This window comes from Heteronotia binoei, chromosome 1, assembly GCF_032191835.1.
Source record: "Heteronotia binoei isolate CCM8104 ecotype False Entrance Well chromosome 1, APGP_CSIRO_Hbin_v1, whole genome shotgun sequence".
Lineage (NCBI taxonomy): Eukaryota > Metazoa > Chordata > Lepidosauria > Squamata > Gekkonidae > Heteronotia > Heteronotia binoei.
The window spans coordinates 271,858,406-271,876,305 of record NC_083223.1 but is presented as its reverse complement, the minus strand read 5'-3'; the positions used below and the strand labels follow the sequence as shown (position 1 = coordinate 271,876,305).

Genomic DNA, 17,900 nt, shown 5'->3' with positions numbered 1-17,900 from the left:
CCTTTGTTCTTGTATAGGGTGATGATGATTGCATCGCGAAAGTCCTGTGGTAATTTGCCTTTTTCCGAGCAGGTGACAAGTACTTTGTGAAGTGAGCTATGTAGTACTGTGCCCCCATGCTTCCAGATCTCTGGTGGAATTCCATCAACTCCCGCTGCCTTGCCACTTTTCAGTTGCTTGATGGCTTTAACAGTCTCTTCTAGGGTGGGGATCTCATCCAACTCTTTTTTCACCGGTTGAAGTGGGGTGGGGTGGATTGCTGAATCTTGAACTACGCGGTTGGCACTGAAGAGAACCTGAAAATACTCCGACCACCGGTTCAGTATGGATGCCTTGTCTGTGAGGAGCACTTGGCCGTCTGCACTATGCAAGGGACTCTGAGCCTGATATGATGGACCATATACTGCCTTCAGGGCTTCGTAGAACCCTCTTAAATCACCAGTGTCTGCACACAGCTGGGTTCTCTCTGCAAGCTTGGTCCACCACTCGTTCTGAATGTCTCGAAGCTTGCGCTGGAGGTTGCTACATGCAGCGCGAAAGGTTGCTTTTTTCCCAGGACAGGAGGGCTGAGCAAGATGTGCTTGGTAGGCAGATCTCTTTTTTGCCAGTAATTCTTGGATCTCTTGATTGTTCTCATCAAACCAGTCCTTGTTCTTCCTTGTGGAGAACCCGAGGACTTCTTCAGAGATCTGCAGGACGGTAGTTTTTAGGTGTTCCCAGAGTGCTTCTGGAGAAGGGTCTGTGGGGCAACTGGGGTCCTCAATTCTTGACTGGAGTTTTGCCTGGAAGGCAGCTTTAACTTCGGCTGACTGGAGGCTGCCAACCTGAAACTTCCTCCGAGGGATACCTCCTCTCCTGGGTGTGGGTTTAAAGTGAAGACGGAGATTGCAGCGTACAAGACGATGATCCGTATGACATTCTGCGCTGGGCATTACTCGGGTGTGTAAGACATCTCGAAGGTCTCTCTGGCGCACCAGAATGTAGTCGATAAGTTGCCAATGCTTGGACCGTGGGTGCATCCAGGTTGTCTTCAGACTGTTCTTCTGCTGGAAGATAGTGTTGGTGATGGTGAGCTGGTGCTCCATGCAGAATTCTAGCAGGAGGCGCCCGTTGTCATTGTAGTTGCCAATGCCGTGTTTGCCAAGTACTCCTTTCCAGGCTTCCGAGTCTTTACCTACTCTGGCATTGAAGTCGCCAAGGATGATCACCTTGTCCTCTGTAGGGGTCTTCCGTACGAGGTTGCGTAGATCAGCATAGAACTTGTTCTTTTCTGCAGGATCTGCTTGAAGGGTTGGGGCATACACACTGAAGAGTGTTGCATGCTGCTTGTTTTGAAGTGGGAGGCGCATGGACATGATGCGATCTGAGTGACCTGTTGGCAGGTTTTCGAGTTTGGAGGCAATGGAGTTCCTGACCATGAAGCCAACGCCAGAAAGGCGGCTCTCAGCCTTTGACTTACCCGACCAGTAGAGGGTATAGCCAGCACCGTGTTCTTGAAGACTACCTTCCTCAGGGAAACGGACCTCACTGAGAGCTGCTATGTCGATATTCAACCTGAGAAGTTCGTGGGCAACTAGAGCAGAGCGTCGTTCAGGGCGACCACTGCCTACTGTGTCAAGCATGGTTCTGATGTTCCAACACGCAAGCTTTAGTCGTTGCACACTTTGTGAGGCAGGTGCATGCCTTTTCTTTGTTGTTATTTTTCGACCGCAAGTAAGGATGCCCGTTGACCGCGGCTAGCCAACTGGGGTGGAGGAGACGAGCTTTGTTTAGGCCACCTTTTCTAGGCCCCTCTCCGTGTGGAGCAAGCAGTGCTGTCCCTAGATAAGGCTGCTTGGTCGTTCAGGGTGCTGCCGAAAAATGCTTTCGTCTCCGGGTTAGCATCAGGCGACCAATACCCTGAACCGCCTACATGCAGGATCGGGACTGCGGCTTCCAGTGGCACCTTCCACCTGCCGTTTCGCCCCTTGCCCATCGCTGCAGGACTTGATGCGTTGTGGGTTGTGTATGTGGATATGCCCTTCAGGCCTGCGCAGAGGAATTTTTTAGGTGAAGCGCAGTGTGCGCGGTACTGGCTCCACCCTTTCACCTGGGGGTCATCTGCCATGGCCCAGTAAGCCGGGACGCCGGCAGCGAGTCCTCCAGGTGGTAGGTGTTACATTAAGGAGCTCTATCTGCCCGGGTTTGATGTTAGAGTTTTCCTTCTCTTAGGCTGGCGAGGTTGGTGGGCCCAGCCTGCCCATCCGGTTATACCGCCGGACATTCGTTTTCACAGAGTTTGCTACGTCATGGTGCGACCGAATGTCCGGCGGTATAACCCCAAAAATACCAAGAACATAACAGAACATGAGAGAGGCCATGTTGGATCAGGCCAGTGGCCCATCCAGTCCAACACTCTGGGTCACACAGTGGCCAAAAACAAAACAAAAAAAAAGCAGGCACCTTCAGGAGGTCCATCAGTGGGGCCAGGACACTAGAAGCCCTCCCATCAAGGAAATCCAGGGTTGCTATGCAGGCTCCTTGTCATCTTCTGGTTGTGCAGCAGGTGTCACTGGGGGTATCGGGGATGGTGGTATTTGAGAGTTTCCTGCATTGTGCGGGGGGGGGGGGGGTGGACTAGATGGCCCTGGAGGTCCCTTTAGGATTCTATGATTCAGAGGAAAGTGATGACAAGCCATTCAGTTCGTCTCTTGCCTTGAAACACCTACACTTGAAACGCCCAAAGTCGCTTGTGAGTTCAGGGCACTTTCTACTGCCACAGTAGGCCAGATAACTTTCGAGTTACTCTCAGCCTTCTTTCCTCTATGGTTATCATCAGCATTCCCTCTAAGCTGTGTTAGCGTGAGCTAGCTCACAGATTTTTTAGCCTCCAGCTCACACATTTTTGTCTTCGCTCAGGAAGGATGACCCCAAAGCACACTGATATATACTGTAGCTGACAACTTTTAATGCCAGGAGCTCACAAAGTAGAATTTTCGCTCAGAAAACTCTGAGGCTTAGAGGGAACATTGGTTATAGTCTGCCTCTTTTTGTGATGTTCTTCTCCTGTTTCTTGGCAGCTCTTCTCTCTCATCCAAGAACATGTATAGTCCTGCCCACGGGGACATCGAAGGCTCAACCAGCGCCTACCGAAGATCTCTTTCTGCCGGGCTGCATTGGGAATCGGAACCATCGTATGGAACCTACGAATTATCATGTGATCTCCATGATTCTGTGAGCTCCAGTTGTCAGGGGGGCGGCCTCTTCCCTTCTACGCATCCTATGCAAAAGTACTGTCCCCCAGTGGAACAGTGCTGCCCCCCGGTAAAGTGCAAGCCACCACAACGGAAGTATTTCCCTCCTCCGTGCCCCCCGCCCAAGTGCTGCCGACCACAGCAAAAGGTTTACTCTCCTCCCTGCTGCCCGCCACAACAGAAGTATCGCCCTCCTGTCTGCTATCCACCACCACAACAGAAGTATTGTCCTCCGCCCCGCTGTCCGCCACAACAGAAGTATTGTCCTCCGCCCCGCTGTCCGCCACAACAGAAGTATTGTCCTCCGCCCCGCTGTCCGCCGCAACAGAAGTATTGTCCTCCGCCCTGCTGTCCGCCACAACAGAAGTATTGTCCTCCGCCCCGCTGTCCGCCACAACAGAAGTATTGTCCTCCGCCCTGCCGTCCGCCTCAGCAAAAGTATTGTCCTCCCGTACAGCAGTGTTCTCCTCCGGTACAGCAAACTTCCGTTCCGGTGTGCAACTACCGCCCGCCACCTCAGCAAACCTGTTGTTCTGGCAGACAGCCTGAAATCTGTCAGATGGAACAAGTGCAGACAGCACCGCCTCAGCTTCTGAAAAAGTAACCACCCAGGCCAAAAAAAAAAAAATAAGCGCTGAGGGCAATATTTTAGCCTGCACAGAAATTATTAGGATATCAACAACTTCTGTCTCCTGTTTATCCTCCACAGTTCTTAATCAGCTTAATGGCCTGCGATTTTCTTTTCCAAGCATTAAATGTAATGTCCTATCAAATCGTGGTTTGTGTGGCTTCTTAGTACTTGTTATAGGATAAATGCCTGCCCATCTTCACAATATTCCTCTCAGGAATTCTTCCAAGAGTCTCCTCTTCTGAATCTCTTCTCAACATTTGGAATTTCAAATCACCTCAATCTATTTCTGGTGTGTAGTGTATTGGTTGTTTTGACTGCTGGTTTGCTGTGTCTGTTAGTTCAGTGGTCCCCAACCTTTTTGGCACCAGGGACTGGTTTTGTGGAAGACAATTTTTCCAGACCACAGGCAGGGGGTGATGGTTTTGGAATGATACAATTGTGCACTTTTTTTTGGTGTGGTGGTTAAGTGTGCAGACCCTTATCTGGAAGAACCATATTTGATTCCCCACTCCTCCACTTGCAGCTGCTGGAATGGCCTTGGGTCAGCCATAGCTCTCACAGGAGTTGTCCTTGAAAGGGCAGCTGCTGTGAGAGCTCTCTCAGCCCCACCCACCTCACAGGGTATCTTTTGTGGGGGAGGAAAATACCTTGTGAGTCTGTTCTATGGGAAGGGCGGGCTAAAAAATTGAATTAATTAATTAATTAATTAAACACATTTCCTTCCCTAAACACATTCTTCAGTGAAGGGTTTGTTTGTTTTTAGCAGGAACTCCTTTGCATATTAGGCCACACACCCCTGACATAGCCAATCCTCCTGGAGCTTACAGCAGGCCCTGTACTAAGAGCCCTGTAAGCTCTTGGGGGGATGGCCTAATACGCAAAGGAGTTCCTGCTCCAAAAAAAGCCCTGCTTCAGGGGGAAGTAAGGTGTGCCCACTGACAGAACCTTTTCCCCACATTACAAGAATTCCTCCTCTGCATTAATTCTTTGATGCAAATTAAGAAAGTAGCTCTATCTGAAACTTTTTCCCACAGTCCAGACATTTCTATTTCTCCCCTCTGAATATTCTGATGACAGCAAAGGTTTCAACTCCAACCAAAGTTTTTCCACACTAAAGGGATTAGTATGGTTTCTCCCCTATGTCAATTCTTTGATGGGAAATAGGACTGGAACTCTTCCTGAAGCTTTCCCCACACTCCAGGCATTTACGTTTTCTACCATATGTGAATTCTTAGATGGGAAGTAAGATTGGAACTCCAACAGAAGCTTTTCCCACATTCTAGGCATTTATATGGTTTCTCCTCTGTGTGTATTCTTTGATGGAAAGACAGAACGGAACTCTGTATGAAGGTTTTCCCACACTCAAAGCATTTGTGTGGTTTCTGCCCTGTGTGAATTCTTCAATGGAAAGTGAGATTGGAACTCCAACGAAAGCCTTTTCCATGCTCCAGGCAATTATATGGTTTCTTCTTTGTGTGAGTTCTTTGACATGGGAAATAAGACTGGAACTCTGACAGAAGCTTTCTCCACACTCTTGGCATTTATATGGTTTCTCCTGTCTGTGAATTCTTTCATGGGAAGTAAGAGTGGAAATCTCAGTGAAGCTTTTCGCATACTGCAGTCATATGTATGTTTTCTCCCCATGTGAATTCTTTTTATGGGAAGTAAGGTGTCCATTCTGGCTGAAGCTTTTCCCACACTCCAAACATTTGTATGGTTTCTCCCCTGTGTGAGTTCTTCGATGGGAAGTAAGACTGGAATTCACACTGAAGCTTTTCCCACACTCCAAGCATTGATATGGTTTCTCCACTGTGTAAGTTCTTTTATGGGTAGTTAGACTGGAACTCACACTGAAGCTTTTTCCACATTTCAGGCATTTATATGGTTTCTCTCCTGTGTGAATTTTTAGATGACTGGAAGACTAGAACTCTTCTTAAAGCTTTTCTCACACTTCAGGCATTTATATGGTTTCTCCCCTGTGTGAGTTCTTCCATGGGAAGTAAGACTGGAACTGTCAGCAAAGCTTTTCCCACACTCCAGGCATTTATATGGTTTCTTCCCTGTGTGAATTCTTCAATAGGAAGTGAGACTGGAACTCTGGCTGAAGCTTTTCCCACATTCCAGGCATTTGTACAGTTTCTCTCCTGTGTGGATTTTGCAATGGGTAGCAAGACTGGAAAACTTCCTGAAGCTTTTCCCACACTCCAGGCATTTATATGGCTTCTCCCCTGTGTGGATTCTTTGATGGGAAGTCAGAGCAGAACTCAGACGGAAGCTTTTTGCACACTCCTGGCATTTATACGGTTTCTCCTCTGTGTGAATTCTTTGATGGGAAGTAAGACTGAAACTCTTCCTGAAGCTTTTCCCACACTCCAGGCATTTATATGGTTTCTCCCCTGTGGGAATTATTTGATTGGAAGCAAAGTGCACACTTTGGCTGAAGCTTTTCCCATACTCTAAGCTGTTATATCTTTTATTTCGGTTACACATCCTTGGTTGAATATTAATAACTAATGTTTCAGTGAAATTTCCCCTCCTTGCAGTGCACTCATTCCTAGTGTCTCCTTGACATACATTTTGTCATAGAGAGCCATTCCCCTGTCAAAGACTGGACACATTTCTCTTTTTAGGTGGATGTTTTCCATCCTCTTTCCTTGGTGCATCCAAACATTCAAAATTCTTTTACGTTTCTGAATGTATATCCTCTTTTCCCATCAATCGATGTTCTTCTGCTCCGTTCACTGACTGCCACACGTCTCCTGCTGAAAGAAAGGGATACCTGGTGTGAGGATGTGACACTTTCCACAAGCACCTACTCCAGCAGCAACTAAAGGAGAGGCATTATAAGAACATAAGAGAAGCCATGTTGGATCAGGCCAAAGGCCCATCCAGTCCAACACTCTGTGTCACATAAGAACATAAGAGAAGCCATGTTGGACCAGGCCAAAGGCCCATCCAGTCCAACACTCTGTGTCACATAAGAACATAAGAGAAGCCATGTTGGATCAGGCCAAAGGCCCATCCAGTCCAACACTCTGTGTCACATAAGAACATAAGAGAAGCCATGTTGGATCAGGCCAGTGGCCCATCCAGTCCAACACTCTGTGTCACACAGTGGCCAAAGAAACCAGGCATTATCAGGAGGTCCTCCAGTGGGGCCAGGACACTAGAAGCCCTCCCACTGTGCACCCCCCAACATCAAACATACAGCCTGCAGGCCGGGGCTTTTATCTGGCCCATGAGCCACTGACCCTTCCTGCTGCTTTCTCCCAGGCTTTTTCCCAGCTCCCTATCCTGTTTCGCATGTAAGAGGTATGAAGTCAAGTCTCAGTTCCCTCCACTGGCTGGCTGAGGTATTCATTTTTGGGAGGCAGGGTGGGGAAGGGGAAGAGTGTGAGAGAGGGCCCATTCAGGACAGAAAGCAAAACGTGTGGTGTAGGGAGGGGGGGCGTGGGGGGCGGGTCGCCCCAGGTCTGGGGGGTCCCCGCATTGCCAAGGGGGGGTCCCTGTGCATGGCCGGGGCAGAGAGGCTCGGGAGAGGACGAGGCGCTCGATCGGCTTCATTGCAGCGCGCGGCGCTCGGTGCAGCAGCAACAGCAGCAGCAGCCTTAGCAGGGACTGCAAGACACCCGAAAGGCGCCGGCCGGGGCTGCATGCTTGGATCCCGTTGCAGGTATAACAATTGTCTCGGGACAGGAGGGGAGGCGGAGGCCTCTGTGGAGGGGAGGAAGGCAGACAGGGCGGGGGGGGGCGTGCGTGCCCCTCCCGGGGTAAGAGCGGTGGGAAAGGCTGCCGGAGGTAATATAAGGCTGCGGCTCTGCAGTGCCCTCTTTCTCTGGCCAAGGGAGGGAGGTGAAGAGGGGAGGTGACAGGAGAGTGGGAGGACGAGCCAATCCACGCCGAGGCTTCTTTTCCAAGGCACCGGCTATTCCAGGGTTCGGAGGCCGGAGAGCACTTGGGGGGGGGGTGCAAGGGAACCCGCCTTGGACTACTGTGAATGGACTTCACCTGCCCTGCACTTTAAGGCAAATCACACACACACAAAAAAAAATTAAGGGAGGGGTAGCCCAGCCCAGCTTCTTGCTGGGTTTTGTTGTTGTTGTTGTCCCACGAATATTTCCAGGGATTGATGGCTGCCCCGCCACTTTGCAAAGAAAAATGCACCCACTCTTGCTCTGTGGCCAGAGTGTCTCTTGGCTGTCTGCCGGGGGTGGGGGCTGCATGGCAGAAGGAAAAAGGATCTCGTGTTAATTCAGATCTGCCTTAAAAGCACCCTTCTTTTGCTACCCTGTAAAATTATTTTTTTTTTTCAAAAAGACAGAAACCAGAAATAAAGAAGGGGGAGTGATTCCCCTCCACTATAGTTATGATTCGCTGTTTGAACCCCGCCGGCAGCCTTCCGAGGAGTGCCCATCAATCCTGCAAGCAGGTCTTCCTGCCATGCCTTCCCCCGGGGTCCTTAAGGTGCTGGGAAAGAAGCAGGCCTTGCTTTTATTTGTGGCCCTTCTTTATATTGGCACCTTGGATTTCAGGAGGCGCTGTTAACGAGCTTCCTTTAAAAAAAAAAAAGCCATCTAAGACGGAAGAATGGCTCTATTTGAGAAATAAAGGGGAAAACGATTCACAATAGTAAGCATTTATTTTAAAGGCAAACTTAAGTGTTTAATTTTGGGTAATTTTGTTGGTTGGTTCAACAATACTATTGATTTTCTTAGTTTCCTAACTAATGTGTGGATCAGAGGTACCTCTTGTGTAAATCTATCTGTGGAAAGTCATTGAATTCTGAGTAATGAGTTGAACCAACAGAATCATCCTTGCCATGCTAGAGTTCCCATTATCCAAGCTGTTTAGAATATCTGAATTCACTTGTGGGCAGCATTTCCTCTAAGCTGCGTTCGTGTGAGCTAGATCACAGGTTTTTAGCCGCTGCTCACACATTTTTGTCTTAGCTCAGGAAAGATTGCCCGCAGAGCAAACTTATTTATGCAGCAGCTCACAACTTTAATACAAGTACAAGTGGTGGCCGTTTTGGGGAAGTTACATCACTTCCTGTTTCCAGCAGGGCTCTCTCGCAAGCGGTGGCCATCTTGTGGAAGTGACATCACCGGAAGTTACATCATATCCTGTTTCTGGCGGCGTGCACACACATAGGGGGGCCCACATAAATCTTGGGCACCAGGCCCCCAAAGCCCTAGCTACGCCCCTGACAACCCTACTGGTGACTGATGCCCCACAGAATCTCTCAGCATTTCAGCCGTTCCAGGGAGCCAGGAGGGAAAACGCAGGCAGAGCAGAAGGAGAGAGAAAAAGGCAAATAAGTGAAAGACATTCTGATCTCTCCCAGCAAAGGGACAGAGAGAGAATCATGGAAGGGGCACCTAGGGGCACATAAGAACATAAGAGAAGCCGTGTTAGATCAGGCCAATGGCCCATCCAGTCCAACATTCTGTGTCACACAGCGGCCAAATATATATATATATATACACACACACACACACATACACACTGTGGCTAATAGCCACTGATGGACCTCTGCTCCATATTTTTATCTAACCCCCTCTTGAAGGTGGCCATGCTTGTGGCTGCCACCACCTCCTGTGGCAGTGAATTCCACATGTTAATCACCCTTTGGGTGAAGAAGTACTTCCTTTTATCCGTTTTAACCTGTCTGCTCAGCAATTTCATCGAATGCCCACGAGTTCTCGTATTGTGAGAAAGGGAGAAAAGTACTTCTTTCTCTACTTTCTCCATCCCATGCATTATCTTGTAAACCTCTATCATGTCACCCCGCAGTCGACGTTTCTCCAAGCTAAAGAGTCCCAAGCGTTTCAACCTTTCTTCATAGGGAAATTGCTCCAGCCCTTTAATCATTCTAGTTGCCCTTCTCTGGACTTTCTCCAATGCTATAATATCCTTTTTGAGGTGCAGCGACCAGAACTGCACACAGTACTCCAAATGAGACCGCACCATCGATTTATACAGGGGCATTATGATACTGGCTGATTTGTTTTCAATCCCCTTCCTAATAATTCCCAGCATGGCGTTGGCCTTTTTTATTGCAGATGCACACTGTCTTGACATTTTCAGTGAGTTATCTACCACGACCCCAAGATCTCTCTCTTGGTCAGTCTCTGCCAGTTCACACCCCATCAACTTGTATTTGTAGCTGGGATTCTTGGCCCCAATGTGCATTACTTTGCACTTGGCCACATTGAACCACATCTGCCACGTTGACGCCCACTCACCCAGCCTCAACAGATCCCTTTGGAGTTCCTCACAATCCTCTCTGGTTCTCACCACCCTGAACAATTTAGTGTCATCCGCAAACTTGGCCACTTCACTGCTCACTCCCAACTCTAAATCATTTAAAGAGCATGGGACCCAGTACCGAGCCCTGCGGCACCCCACTGCTTACCGTCCTCCACCGCGAAGACTGCCCATTTATACTGACTCTCTGCTTCCTATTACTAAGCCAGTTTTTGATCCACAAGAGGACCTGTCCTTTTACTCCATGACTCTCAAGTTTTCTAAGGAGCCTTTGATGAGGAACTTTATCAAAAGCTTTGATATTGACATTGTCCCCCCGCCCCCCGCTTTCTGATGATCCTGGAGCGGGGGGGAGGGCCTCCAAACTGGGGGATCCCCTGCCCCCACCTGGGAATTGGCAACCCTAGGCCAGGAGCAAGGGTGTGATGAGCACAATTGAACTCCAAAGGGATTTCTGACCATCACATTGAAAGGGACCGCACGCCTCCCCTCCATTGGAAATAATGAAGGATAGGGGCAGCTTCTTTTGGTGCTCATAGGATTGGATCCTCTGGTTCGATCCTTTTGAAACTTGGAGGGGGTTTTGAGGAGAGGCATCAGATGTTATGCTGCAAATTCAGTGCCTCTACCCGAAATAACAGCCTTCCTAAATACCCGTGGACCAAGTCTCTGTTATTCCCTAAGGTAATCGTTCTCCATAGGGAATAATGGATCACCCAGCAGACATTTCCCTCTCCCCCAACCCCTGCCTTCGGATGACCCTGAACCAGGGGAGGGCCTCCAAACCGGGGGATCCCCTGCCCCCACCTGGGGATTGGCAACCCTACTGGTGACTGATGCCCCACAGAATCTCTCAGCGTTTCAGCCCTTCCAGGGAGCCAGGAGGGAAAATGCAGGCAGAGCAGGAGAGAGAAAACGGCAAATAAGTGAAAGACATTCTGATCTCTCCCAGCAAAGGGACAGAGAATCATGCCGGGTTGCGGTGGGGGGTGTCCTTCTCTGGAAATAGATTTTGAGCAGCCTCCAGGTGGACTCTAGGGGTCCCATGTGTGTGTATGTGGGGGGGGGGGGGAGAAATCAGCTCATCTCCAGACCACAGAGCTCCCTTCCCCTGGAGAAAAGGGATGCTTTGGAGGGTGGACTCTGTGGCCTTCTGCTCCACTGAGGTTCCTGTCCTCCTCGGCGCCACCCCCAAATCTCCAGGAATTTCCCAACCTGGATCTGGCACCCCACCCCCACTCCTTTTGGGGGGCCAGGGAAGAACTGGCAGCACTATTTGGGGAGCCTGGGAGGGGCCTTGCCGATCACTTTTTAAAAAGGACAGGACTCCGCTTTCAATGTGGTTAGCATAGGTAGAAACCAATCTCCCCAGCTGCTGGAATGACCCTGGGTCAGCCATAGCTCTTGCAGCAGTTGTCCTTGAAAGGGCAGCTTCCAGGAGAGCTCTCTCAGGCCCAACCAACTCACAATGTTCCCTCTAAACTGCAGTCTTGTGAGCAAAAATTCCACTATGTGAGCTACTGGTATTAAAGTTGTGAGCTCCTGCATAAATTGTGCTCTGGGACCATTTTTCCTGAGCTAAGACAAAAATATGTCAGTTGGAGGCTACAAATCTGAGAGCTAGCTCATGCTAACTCAGCTTAAGGGGAACACAGCTCACAGTGTCTGTTTTCAGGGCAGGGAGGTAAAGGAGATTGTGACCGCTCTGAGACTCTAGATACAGAGTGTAGGGTGGGATATAAATCCTATATCATCATCATCTTCTTCTTCTTCCTGGGGATCCCATTGTCCCGAGGGTTGTGTAACTTGTAATTCAGCAACTTTCCTTTCCACTCTTATGTTCTTAGATCTCGTGTCAATAGAACAAACAGAGAGCTTCTTACGAGATAATGATTTTATTGAAAAGAAAGCAATGCTCTTTACGTTGGGCTAGAAACTGATGAACAGGTGAAAGCTAATCATACAGATTTTTTCATATAGAAAAAAAGCATGTAATAAAAACCAGGTTTCCAAACATTTTTTTTTAAATTTATGTAAACACCTAAGCATTACAATTTGCAAAGATCAGTTTTTTAAAGCTGATTGGCAGAAAGCTAGGCACAACAGGATGGTTTATCTTCTACGGGAATATGCACACGGGATACGCTCACCCAGTATAAGGTCTTTTCTGACTGGAAGTCACCCGCAGAAAGCCTCATTAGAACTTGCTGCAACACTTTTTTTATAGAAGTGGAGGAAGAAGAGAAAGACAACTTTTGAACTTGAACATGGGATCGTGCTCCAAATAAAACAATCTGATCCTAAAGGGATTATGCAAAGGAGTGAATCCACGACATGGACTAGAATGAATCCGGAGGACGGCCTTTAGATTCTCAGAGAGCAATTTGCAATTCCAGAGCAATAAACCTATTTCTACAGTTATACGAATGAACTTTCGGGGTTAGAGACGGTTACGAACTTTTTGTACTTTTCCTGACCAGGAATTGAACTTTGCAGAGATCAAGAGGGGGTTAGATAAAAATATGGAGCAGAGGTCCATCAATGGCTATTAGCCACCGTGTGTGTATTTATATGTGTGTGTGTATATATATACATTTTTTTTTTTGCCACTGTGTGACGCAGTGTTGGACTGGATGGGCCATTGGCCTCATCCAACGTGGTTTCTCTTATGTTCTAATCATGAAACAACAAAAGGCAGAAACCTTCATAAATATAATGAAAATCGTGAATATCTGACATTTCCTCTACCCCATGTGCATCCTTCAGTGGAAACGAAGGTGCGCCTACTGATAGAACTTTTTCCCGATACTGCAGGCATCTCGATGGTTTCACTTCTATGGGAATTCTTTGATGCAAATTAAGAATGTAGCTCTGTCGGAAGCTTTTCCCACACTCCAGGCATTTATATGGTTTCTCCCCTAGGGGAGTTCTTTCAAGGGAAGACAGAATGGAAATCTTTCTGGAGCTTTTCCCACCTTCTAGGCCAGGGGCCTCAAACGCATTTGTTATGACGGCCGGATCGGACATAAATGAGACCTTGTTGGGCCAGGCCATGTCAGGTCGGGACATGTGTGTTCCTATTTAAGATTAGCTGGCAGAGATAGAGACTTTATACAGGACACAAACACAATTAAAAGATTTTTTGGTTACAAAATATTTAAGATAAAACATGTTTAAAACATTAGCACTCATTGATCTTAAAAGTGCTTGCTTTGTATTTCTGCCATGAGATCCAGGAAACTGGGCAAAGGAAGTTCTGGCTCTTTCCTTCCTTCCCCAGGGGACTGGGGGAGGTGGAGCCTCAGCTAATAGAAGGAAAGGTGGCTTGGCTCAGTAGCTCTGTTCTGTGATTGAGAGAGCCTGGAAAAACAAGCTTTCCTCCCCGCCTTGCTCCCCAAGGAAGCAGCCTCAGTCATTGGAGAAAATAAACATTTTGCTCCATAGCTCCTGTGTAATTGAGCAAGGCTGGCAAAGCAAACTGTTATGCAGAAGGAAGCAAGATATAGGGAGAAGGAAGCAGATGACAGCCTGATAGGAGCCCTCCAAGGGCCTCATTCGGCTGCCTGGAGAGCATGTTGGACACCCCTATTCTAGGCATTCATGTTTTTTCCTCTGTGTGAGTTCTTTGATGGGAAGATTGGAACTCACACTTTGATGGGAAGTTAGACTGGAACACTTTGTGAACCTTTCTTCACACTCCAGGCATTTGTATGGTTTCTACCCTGTATGAATTCTTCTATGGGAAATAAGACTGGCACACAACCTGAAGTTTTTCCCACACTCCAGGCATGTGTATGGTTTCTCCCGTGTGAGTTTGTCGATGGGAACTAAGATGGGAACTCTTCCTGAAGCTTTTCCCACACTTTAGGCATTTATAGGGTTTCTTCCCTGTGTGAATTCTTTGAATGGGAAGTAAGATCAGAACCAAACCTGAAGCTTTCCCCACACTTCAGGCATGTGTATGGTTTCTCCCCTGCATGAATTCTTCTATGGGAAATAAGACTGGCACGCAACCTGAAGCTTTTCCCACACTCCACGCTTGTGTATGGTTTCTCCCCTGTGTGAGTTTTTGTATGGGAGGTAAGATGGGAACTCTGACTGAAGCTTTTCCCACACTCCAGGCATTTATATGGTTTCGCCCCTGTGTGAATTCTTTGATGGGAAGAAAGAATGGAACTCTGAGTGAAGCTTTTCCCGCATTCCAGGCATTTATATGGTTTCTCCCCTGTGTGAATTCTTTGATGGGAAGTAAGATTGAAACTGTAAGTAAAGCTTTTCCCGCACTCCAGGCATTTGTATGGCTTCTCCCCTGTGTGAGTTTTTTGATGAGAACTAAGATGGGAACTCTGACTGAAGCCTTTCCCACACTCCAGGCATTTATAAGGCTTCTCCCCTGTGTGAATTCTTTGATGGGAAGTAAGACTGGAACTCTGAGTGAAGCTTTTCCCGCATTGCAGGCATGTGAATGGTTTCTCCGCTGTGTGAATTCTTCTATGGGAAGTAAGATTAGAACTGTAAGAAAAGCTTTTCCCGCACTCCAGGCATGTGTATGGTTTCTCCGCTGTGTGAGTTTTTTTATGGGAAGTAAGACTGGAACTCCGACTGAATCTTTTCCCACACTCCAGGCATTTATATGGTTTCTCCCCTGTGTGAGTTTTTTGATGAGAACTAAGATGGGAACTCTGACTGAAGCTTTTCCCACACTCCAGGCATTTGTATGACTTCTCCCCTGTGTGAGTTTTTTGATGGGTACTGAGATGGGAACTCTTCCTGAAGCTTTTCTCACACTCCAGGCATTTGTATGGTTTCTCACCTGTGTGAGTTTTTCGATGAGAACTAAGATGGGAAATCTGAGTGAAGCTTTTCCCACACTCCAGGCATTTGTATGGCTTCTCCCCTGTGTGAGTTTTTTGATGAGAACTAAGAGGGGAACTCTGACTGAAGCCTTTCCCACACTTTAGGCATTTATAAGGCTTCTCCCCTGTGTGAATTCTTTGATGGGAAGTAAGACTGGAACTGTAAGTAAAGCTTTTCCCGCACTCCAGGCATGTGTATGGTTTCTCCGCTGTGTGAATTCTTCTATGGGAAGTAAGATTGAAACTGTAGGTAAAGCTTTTCCCGCACTCCAGGCATGTGTATGGTTTCTCCGCTGTGTGAGTTTTTTTATGGGAAGTAAGACTGGAACTCTGACTGAATCTTTTCCCACACTCCAGGCATTTATATGTTTTCTCCCCTGTGTGAGTTTTTTGATGAGAACTAAGATGGGAACTCTGACTGAAGCTTTTCCCACACTTTAGGCATTTATAAGGCTTCTCCCCTGTGTGAATTCTTTGATGGGAAGTAAGACTGGAACTGTAAGTAAAGCTTTTCCCGCACTCCAGGCATGTGTATGGTTTCTCCGCTGTGTGAATTCTTCTATGGGAAGTAAGATTGAAACTGTAAGTGAAGCTTTTCCCGCACTCCAGGCATGTGTATGGTTTCTCCGCTGTGTGAGTTTTTTTATGGGAAGTAAGATGGGAACTCTTTCTGAAGCTTTTCCCACACTCCAGGCATTTATATGGTTTCTCCCCTGTGTGAATTCTTTGATGGGAAGTAAGACTGGAACTCAGAGTGAAGCTTTTCCCGCATTCCAGGCATTTATATGGTTTCTCCCCTGTGTGAATTCTTCGATGGGAAGTAAGTTCAGCACCGAACCTGAAGCTTTTCCCACACTCCAGGCATTTGTATGACTTCTCCCCTGTGTGAGTTTTTTGATGGGTACTGAGATGGGAACTCTTCCTGAAACTTTTATCACACTCCAGGCATTTGTATGGTTTCTCCCCTGTGTGAGTTTTTCGATGAGAACTAAGATGGGAAATCTGAGTGAAGCTTTTCCCACACTCCAGGCATTTATATGGTTTCTCCCCTGCGTGAATTCTTCGATGGGATGTAAGACTGGAACTGTAAGTGAAGCTTTTCCCGCACTCCAGGCATTTGTATGGTTTGTTCTCTGTGTGAATTCTTCGATGGGAAGTGAGGTTTCCACTGTGACTGAAGCTTTTCCCGCACTCCTGGCATTTATATATTTTCTTTTTGTTAAACACCTTTGGTTGAGTATTAATAACAGATACTTCAGTGTAATTTCCCCTGCTTGCAGTGCACTCTTTCCTGGTGTCTCCTTGACATACGTTTTGCTGTACAGAGTCATCCCTCTGTGTAGGACTGGAATTATTTTTCTCTTTTGGTGGGTGTTTTCCCTCCTCCTTCCTGGGTGCATCCAAATCTTCAAACTTATTTTTTGCATGTGGTTGTATATTCTCTTTCCCCATCAATTGGTGTTCTTCTGCTCCATTCACTGACTGCCACATGTCTCCTGCTGAAAGAAAGGGATACCTGGCATGAGAACATGACACTTTCCACAAGTACCTACTCCAGTAGCACCTAAAGCAGGAATGTCAGTGATGCTGCTCACAGGTTGCCTCCAGCCCCTGCAGGGCTTTTATCCTTCCCACAAGCAACCTGCTATTCTCACTTCTTTTCCCAGGGCTGCTTTTTCCGAAATCTCTCTCCTACTTCACGTGAACGAGATTCGAATCCAAGCTTCTGTTCCCTCCATTGGCTGACTGCGGATCCCCTTTTTGGGAGAGGGAGAGAGAGTTGGAGAGATCCCGGAGGCAGAAGAGAGAGCAAATTTTGTTCCCGTGGTGTGTCTCCTTGATTACCAGTAAAGCTTTATTTTAGGACACTTGAAGCCCTAGTTAGGTTGAGGTTTTCCTGTGAATGACCCAAAAACAATGGCACTTTCAGGCCTTGGTGCTCTCCAAACTCAGAGAGAGCTAAGGCCTGAATGCGCCGTCTGTTCTTTCTGAGCACAGAGGGGTCGGCGGAACTCCCCAGACCCCCCAGTGCCCAGAAAGAACGACATTTTGTAATCAAGCCTCAGCGCTCTCTGAACTCGGAGAGCAGCGAAGTCTGACTGCGCAGCGCATTCTCTCGGGGCACTGAGGTATTGGAGGAACTCCCCTGACCTCATAGCGCCCAGAAACAATGGCACTTTTCAGGCCTCGGCGCTCTCCGAACTTGGAGCGCCACATGTCCTTTCTGGCCGCTGTGGGATCGGAGGAACTCCCCCGGTCCCTCAGTGCCCAGAAACAGTGTTTCAGTGACCATCGTGATGACGACACCTCTGGGTGACGTTGTTACGTTGCCTGCGTGCGCAAAACTTTTCCACCATGAGAGTGGGGTGGGTGCGCATCAGGGTTCTGCCTCAGGCAGCGGAACCCCATGCACCGGCCCTATTTTATAGCAACAGACTAAAAATACTGACACAGTAGTGGTTAAGAGGTTAAGTGTGCAGACTCTTATCTGGGAGAACCGAGTTTGGTTCCCCACTCTTCCACTTGCACCTGCTGGAACGGCCTTGGGTCAGACATAGCTCTGGCAGAGGTTGTCCTTGAAAGGGCAGCTGCTGTGGAAGTCCTCTCCAGCCCCACCCACCTCACAGGGTGTCTGTTGTGGGGGAGGAAGGTAAAGGAGATTGTGAGCCACTCTGAGTCTCTGATTCAGAGAGAAGGGCGGGGTATAAATCTGCAATTCTTCTGCTTCTTCTTCCTTCGGAACTACAGTTTAATATCTGGAATTTGATGGCTAAGTATTTAAAAGACATTTATGGTGCCATATATTCCAGCTCAAGATGTCTCCCTTTCTCCGCTCCCACCTCCCTGGCTGCCTTCCTTCCCTCCTCCTTTGCTTTTAAAAATCGTTTTGCTGTCATCATCGTCGACTGGGGA

The 17,900-nt window shown here is 47.9% G+C and overlaps 1 protein-coding gene across 1 annotated transcript in view; it reads right to left on the bottom strand.

The window, feature by feature from the left end:
- Positions 1 to 3,259: 3,259 nt before the first annotated feature.
- Positions 3,260 to 17,900, bottom strand: part of LOC132583598 (zinc finger protein 91-like) — a 38,232-nt gene continuing 23,591 nt past the window's right edge. Inside the window, 5 exon segments of the mRNA XM_060255251.1 lie at positions 3,260 to 3,778; positions 5,294 to 5,436; positions 5,521 to 5,781; positions 5,784 to 6,301; positions 14,062 to 16,486. Of these exon segments, the coding sequence (XP_060111234.1) occupies positions 3,260 to 3,778; positions 5,294 to 5,436; positions 5,521 to 5,781; positions 5,784 to 6,301; positions 14,062 to 16,486 (3,866 nt within the window).